General features: G+C 56.2%; 2 protein-coding genes across 2 annotated transcripts; both read right to left on the reverse strand.

The window, feature by feature from the left end:
• Positions 1-614: 614 nt before the first annotated feature.
• Positions 615-1,127, reverse strand: LOC120110643. Its single transcript, XM_039126221.1, has one exon. The coding sequence runs from the start codon at positions 1,125-1,127 to the stop codon at positions 615-617; it is 513 nt and encodes a 170-aa protein (XP_038982149.1).
• A 1,852-nt stretch (positions 1,128-2,979) lies between these two features.
• LOC120110644 lies at positions 2,980-4,203 on the reverse strand. The gene has a single exon (XM_039126222.1). The coding sequence runs from the start codon at positions 4,201-4,203 to the stop codon at positions 2,980-2,982; it is 1,224 nt and encodes a 407-aa protein (XP_038982150.1).
• Positions 4,204-7,555: the final 3,352 nt, after the last annotated feature.

Genomic DNA, 7,555 nt, shown 5'->3' on the forward strand with positions numbered 1-7,555 from the left:
CATGCCATGTTTTTTTTTTTTTTTTTTTTTTTTTTTTTTTTGCTAATGCGGGTGAATCATACCTGACGGGATCGGATACACCCAATAAGGTCAAAAAATAGGATACCTCGGAGTGCCAAGGGCAACTCCCCATCACCAATTCACAAGGTGCCTCCGGAGTGTCGAGCTACGTACGCAGCTACCCAATCCGCGGCACCATTCCCTTCACGATAAATATGTTTGGCCTGAAAAGCCCATCCATCCCCCGCCGTAGCCCAAATGTCACGGAGCAAGGGATGATCATTACCGCCACCCCTTGGACCCCCCTGGATCCAACTGATGACGGTGGCCGAGTCACCCTCCAGGATGACGGACCTAGCCTGTAAGACATACCGTGCATGGCGAAGGCCCGCCCAGGCTGCACTCAGCTCCGCACTCGGAATCGAAGTGTCAAATAACTGACTGCCACCGGCAGCCACAACCCTGGCAGACGGGTCCCGAATAACAAAGCCCGCGCCTCCCCGCATGCCACCATCCAAAACAGACCCATCAAAGTTGACCTTGAGGAAACTCGGGGGTGGGGGCTCCCAGGTGAAAAACACCGTACGGGAAACTGCCGAAGCAAAGTGGGAACCCTAGGTGTCCCGAGCTATCAAAGTCCCTCCAACAGGGATGGTGTAACCCAACTCAGCCGCCTGAACGCGGGCACGCTCGACCACAAATCGCGGCGACATACGACGTTCGTCGAAGGTACGAGCATTCCTAGCCAACCAGATCTGGAAGGCAGTGCAGCTCGCTCGAACAGCCCCCTGGCGAAGCAGCGGGGACTCCAAGCCCTGGCGCATGGCCTGTAAGAACGGGTCCCTACCCCGCCATACGACCTGTGGGACCCCTGCCAGACGCCAAGTGGCCCTAGCCCATGTGCACCGAAACAGAGCATGATCCACCGTCTCGGCCACACCACAAACCCCACACACCAATGGGATCCTCACACCTCGACCTCCAAGTACAGCCCTAGTAGGAAGGCGGTCCCAGACCACCTTCCAGAGGAACAACGCTACCCTCGGGTGTAGCCCCAATCGCCAGATCCAGGCACAATCCGGGCCAGGCTCGTACTCCCGCCTAAGGATGCGGGAGAGATCGCCCATCCTGACCCTGGATCTGGTAGAGGAACTCCACACACGTACATCTGGTCCGCCACTCCGTGGTAAGGGGAGTGAGCGGACCCGCTCCGCCAAATACTGCCCGAAGAATCGGGCCAACTGAACCTCATCCCAGCTAGCCACCCCGGGGGTCATGAGATCACAGACATGTAGACCCTCCCCAGCCTCGACACTAACCGTAGTCGGCCAAAGCCGCAGAGGAAGGCCATCGACCCATGGGTCCCCGGCTACATCGATGCTACGTCCATCGCCTATCAGCCATCGAGTATGACTCGACACCAATGGCAAGTACCTCGCTATCTCATGCCATAAAAAGGAGCATCTCCGCCCTCCTCAGGCCCAACCCTCTAGGCCTGCCCCCCCCATACCGGATAGTCATAATCCGACTCCAAAACCCCTGCGGCTCCAAGATGAAACGGGAAGCCTGTCGGGCAAGGAGCAGCTCTCGTCTCTCCAGGAGAGACACCACCCCTAGACCACCCTCCCTGAGGGGAAGGCAGATCTGCTCCCATGCCACCAGGTGCACCCCACGACCCCCTCCATGCGAGCCCCATAGGAAGCCCCGAAGAAGTCGCTCAATCTTCAGTAGGACAGATTTTGGCACCACCGTATTTGCCATAAGATAGATGGGCATGGAGCCCAGAACAGAACGAATCAGCGTGACTCTGCCTATCATAGACAGGGACGCTGCCCGCCAACCCTCTAGTCTGCTCTGAACCCGCTGCACCAACCCGGTGCACTCGGAAACTCGCAATCTCATACCCGAGATCGGAACACCCAGATAGGTCCAGGTCCCGTCCTGCTCGGGCATCTCCAGAATCCTCCGAATCTCCCGTCGAACCCCAAGTGACGTGCTGGGGCTGAAGGAGATAGAGGATTTCTGGCCATTCACTCTCTGACCGGATATAGTGCAGTAGGCGGCCAAAACCCTTCTGATAGCCTGAGCGTCCGCTACGCGAGCCCGAGTCAGGAGGAGGCAGTCATCGGCAAAAAGCAAATGTGATATCGGCTGGGCCTCTGGAGCTGGGACATAAGCCCCCAGCTCACCGGCGGCGCACGCAGCCCGCAGCGCCCGAGACAGGACATCAGAACAAATGATAAACAAATACGGAGATAAAGGGCATCCCTGCCGGAGCCCCATAGTAGACCTGAAAAACGGGGATGGAGAGCCATTGACCAAGATAGAGAACCTCGGTCCTCGAATACACCCCAGAACCCACCCAATCCATGTCTCATGGAACCCCATACTCTCCAAGGCTAGCCTAAGAAAGCTCCACCTGATTCTGTCGTAAGCACGTTCCATATCCAGCTTTACGGCCATCAGGCTTCGCCGCCTCGAGGCCCGTCGAAGATCCCACATCATCTCTTGGGCCACCATTATATTATCGAAAATACTCCTACCACTCACAAAAGCACCCTGCTCCTGACAGATGATACCAGAGAGGAGGGGCTTCATACGATCCATCAGTATTCTTGCCACAACTGTGTATAAAGTAGTGCACAAACTGATCGGCCTAAAGTGGCTCGGCTCAGCCGCATCCTGACGCTTTGGTATAAGCGTGACAAATGTGGCCTTCCAGTCGTCAGGCATCCCTGACCGACTGAAAAAACACAAGACCGCTTCCACCACTGTAGTCCGGATAATACCCCAGTATCTCCGGAAGAAGAACGGTGGGAAGCCATCTGGACCAGGGGCCCTATCCTCCCCCAGTGCCCAGATAGCCTCACGCACCTCCCCCTCCATCACTGGTCGAACCAACATAGCATTCTCAGTCATATCGATTTGGGAATCAGCCCTCGGGAGCTGGCCAGTAGCATCAGACCCACTCTCCTCCGTCTAACGAGAGCGAAAGAAATCAAGCAGGATATGGCTGATGGCCGAATCACCCTCCACCCGGTGGCCCTGCTCATCCCGCAAGGATCGGATCATATTCCTCTGCCTTCTGATAACCGTAGAGAGGTGAAAGAAACTAGTGTTCCGATCACCCTCTCTAACCCACTGAATTCTGGATTGTTGTCTCCAGAAGATCTCATGTTGACGCAGGATCGAGTGGTGTGTGGCGAGGAGTCCCCGGAGGCTCACCATATCGGCCTCGGGGAGCACGCCCACCTGATCTTCTCTTCTTTGATAGTCGGCAATCGCGGCCTCCACATCCTCCAACTTCCTAAAGATATCGCCCACTACCTCACGGTTCCAACGCCGAAGCCGTCGCTTACTCAGTTCCAATTTACGTGAAACCCTCTGCATGGCATCACCGCGAACTGGCAGACTCCAAGCTCCTCGGACAATGTCCCAGGATTGAGGGAGAGACAGCCAAACCTTCTCAAAGCGGAAGGGGCTTTGGTGACTAGAACCTGATACCGTCGAAATCAACAAAGGACAGTGGTCCGAAGCGATCCGGGGTAGGTGACTAATCCTGTAGGAAGGAAATCTGGTGAGCCAGTCAGTGGAAGCAATAGCCCTATCAAGTCGCTCCCACACCCTGGCTCGACCAGCCTGGTTATTACACCAAGTGAATTGTGGGCCAGAGAAACCTAGATTTACTAGGCCGTTACGCGAGAGGAAATCCCGGAACTCTCTCCTATCCATACTGTTGGTGAAAGCCCTACCTCCGCGTTTCTCACTCCCCTCCAAAATGCAATTAAAATCACCCACTATCGCTGTCGGAAAACCCTGAGCGATTAAGTGGGTGAGCTCATCCCACAAAATCCTCCTGGTCCAATAGGCAGTGCTAGCATACACACCGCACAAGACCCATGGTGCAACATTAGGTTCCGAGATAATCATCAGGACCTGTTGGGAGCAGTTATGGAATACATCAACTGTAGCCACACCCCGCTTCCACAGAGCCACAATACCTCCAGACAACCCCTGGGATTCAACTACATATGTCTCCCAGTCAACCTCAAACCGCCGTAATACACGACCTAGCCCTCTACCGGATAGTCGTGTTTCATAGAGAAAGCAAATCTCTGGACTATGGATCTGAACCAACCTCCTAAAGGATGACATGAAGGCCGGCTTAGCCGCCCCTCTGCAATTCCACGCGAGAATCCTCATGGGGAAAAATTCGAGAGGTCGGCCACAGGTGCATCCACCCTCTGGGCCGCAGGGTCCATCACCTCCTCGTGATAAGGATCGTCTCACTGACCCTCATCCATACTAGCTCCGGACACGACTCGCAACACTGCCGCCTTCACCCGTTGAACGACCGTTGAGTGATCAGCGGATCTGCTCACTGCCCCCTCAACACCACTCGGGTCATCTACCCCAGGCTCCATGAGTGCAGGCGCATCCCGCCCCACCAGAGGATCACCCATAGGGCAGTCTACACAGGCAGGGAGTCCACTAGCCATAGTCGCGTCGCCCAAATCGGGCCTGCTCACGGCACCCTCCCCCTGTCCCACATCCACCTCTAGAGGGCCTAGAGTAGTAGGGATCTCAGATGGCGAAACCACCCCCAGGGCCTGGGCCCTAAACTGGAAACCAGACCCACTGGGCCCCACCTGCTCGGCCAGCAGCTCAGGCCCACTAGCAGACCCAATGGCAGGCCCCGTAGAGCCCAAGTGGGCCGTGAACAGCGGAAGGCCCCCGCCCACTGTGGCCTTCTCAGAGGCCTCCGCGCGTGGCCCAGCCAAATTGGGCCACGCGCTGACCACCGCGCGACTGGCCTGGGAACCAGTCGCGCGGTTCACCGTAAGCTTCACGCGCGCCCCGCGATCGCCCTTGGGGCCCGCCTGTCTCCGGCCAGAGAGGCGGTCCACATCCAGTAGCGGCCCAGCATTTCTGGGCCGCTTCTTGGACCGGTTCTTGTGCTGACCCGCCAAACCGGTGCCCGGCCCGGCCCGATCCTCCGATACCGAGTCAACTCGCCGCGCGGTCGTGTTGCCGAACGAGGCAACACGAGAGCCCCCTTCCTGCCCACCAGAAACCAGGGCCCCTACCACCACCGGCGGGGAGTGGCGGCGGGCCACTTTGGTTGGTTTCTGCCAACCCTCTAGGTCCAGCGGGGACACCAGAGGCCTGGGCGAAGCAACCGGCGAGGACGGCCGAGAAGGGGTAACCCCCGGAGGCCTGGGCGAAGCGACCGGCGAGGACGGCCGAGAAGGGGGCACCCCACTGGAAGCCCCCGTCGCCTGCCCCGATTGCGGCGGCGCTTTCTCCTGCGGCGGAGCTTTCTCCCGCGGCGGCCTGGCACGAGATGTCACCAACCACGGGCCGTAGATCGGCCCGGGAACCACCTCCTCCGGTTGGCTCCCTCCCGGCGGCGCCGGAACCCCAAACCGGCACCCAAGCTCGAGGTGACCGATTCTCCCGCACCGCACGCAGAGATCCGAGATGCCCTCGAAGACGAACGGCTGCCAGAGGGCCTTCGTCCTCCCGAGTATCCAGATTCCGGGGAGGAGGGGATCAGAGGCATCAATCGCCACCTTGACGCGCGCAAAACCCATGGCTCGGCGCCCCTCTGTGACCCCGTCCACTGCCAACGGCCGCCCGGCCTTTGCAGCGATGTCCAGAATGGTCGAGGTCGACCAATACTCTGAAGGGAGCCCGGGAAGCCGGAGCCAGACCACCACCGTGTTTACCGAATTTTCCCTAGGTAGAAAATCCGGCGTCCACGGCTCCATAGCTAAGAGTTGCCCCGCCACCACCCAGGGCCCCTCCGACAGGGCGCGGTCCCGAACCTCCGGCGATCGGAACCGCAGCGCAAAGTGGTCTTCGGCTAGGGAAACCGCCACCACCTCTCCTGTTTTTTCAGTCGGGCGGCCACATCCTTGGCCACCCACTCGACCGGCACCCGCCGGCCGAGGCTCCGGCCAACCAACGCAAGTCCTTCCCACTCCCGGCGAGCCGCCTCGATGGGCTCCTCCGGGAGCTCGAAGACCGAGGAGAAGTGGTTCTTCGAGGAGAAGTGGTGGCTCAGACGAGCCACCTCCGTCTCCGTCAGCCGGTGAGACACCCACGGTCCAGGCCGCACCCGACCAACGGGTCGCGCCCCTTTCCACCCCGAATCCGTACCTTTTTCTTGAGCTGCAACCTCCGCCCACGTCCTCGGCGCCGCGGGCAACTCCGTCGGAACCTTGCCTTCCATCGTCGCCGACCCCGACGCTTGCTCCCCTACCGTGCCAGTCGACGCAACCATCGGCTGCTTCCCCTTCTTCCCGGCCATAAGAGTACCTGAAACAACCACAGCAAACAAGGGCAAACAAAACACCAAGCACACCTCAATCTCCGCCGAACAGCAGGCCGCAACGGAGCTCGCCGGCCGCCGGCGAAAAGAGCCATTAGATTGGTAGGCCTTTCTCTCTCCTCAGAGCTTCTCACTCTAAAGAGCTGTTGCCTTTTATCACATGCCATGTTTACGTGATGTATTTACGTGATGTATTTTGTGAAACACCGTCGGCTTAGCGTAGAACTCCTTGGACTTGCTCGACTTCATTTTTTTTTATCGCAACTTTCTGTTTCAGTTGAGGGTAATCATGTACCATGGGAACTATAATTTGCTAAAACTTTTTGTTTTTTAAAGGGACTAATTTGTGAAACTTGATCCAAGATGGAATTGGACTTCAATTAGCTATTTTCCTGTCATTCCAAAGTAAACACTCCCATATTTCCTCTCTCTCCAATTGTTTCTAGTTTTATGGAAGCAAGCGTGGGCTCCCTCGACCTCTCCCAAGCCAAAGATTACGGGCCTTTCAAATTCAAATAGCTGAACATCGGTCTATAATGCTGTCGTTCCTCCGACCCGAGATCGTGAGCTAGGAGTCGCGGCAACTGCTGTATAGGAATCCTCCCCACAAACATATGAGGTATCTTAACATGATATCAAAAGCAAACAGCAAAATAAATTTAAATAATCATTGCTCAAATTTTAATTTAAGTAATTAGAATCATATTTTAATGTCTCACAGAACCAACATTATTCAAAAGATTTTATATAAAACTCTTGTCAAATTTTGATCTAAATTAAAGATTTGGCCTCTAGTCACTCTCTTGATCATAATTTCGTGCTATCTTAGTTCTCAAAATTTGAAAAAAAAAAAGATAATGAGCTCGACAAATCAATAAGTAATGAATATTCTAATTAGATAATTCATGTAATAATATAAGATACGGTAGTAAAATCAAGGTTGAAGGAATCGGTACTGGGCGTCGTACCAGTTCTCTAGCGGGATGACTCGGTACGGGTCGTGCTGGGCCTGTATCGAGAGAGGGTACATAGTTGAAGCCGGAAAAGGAGAAGAGAAAGAGAGAGCGAGCGGGGGAGGAAGAGAGAAGGAGAGGCGGCGAACGCCGGTGGACTACTGACTTCACTTAAAAATTTTAAAATTTTTTAGCTGCGGTCGGACTGCTTTTTTTGTTCGAAATAGGAGAACCGGCCGCGGCCTCGGCTGCTGCGGCCTCCGCTGGC

The sequence above is a fragment of the Phoenix dactylifera genome, chromosome 4 (genome assembly GCF_009389715.1).
Source record: "Phoenix dactylifera cultivar Barhee BC4 chromosome 4, palm_55x_up_171113_PBpolish2nd_filt_p, whole genome shotgun sequence".
Taxonomy (NCBI): Eukaryota; Viridiplantae; Streptophyta; class Magnoliopsida; order Arecales; family Arecaceae; genus Phoenix; species Phoenix dactylifera.

Excerpts from the sequence above, each read along its gene's own strand:
- LOC120110643 (XM_039126221.1), bottom strand. The coding sequence starts at position 1,127 with ATGGGCGATCTCTCCCGCATCCTTAGGCGGGAGTACGAGCCTGGCCCG.
- LOC120110644 (XM_039126222.1), bottom strand. The coding sequence starts at position 4,203 with ATGAGGATTCTCGCGTGGAATTGCAGAGGGGCGGCTAAGCCGGCCTTC.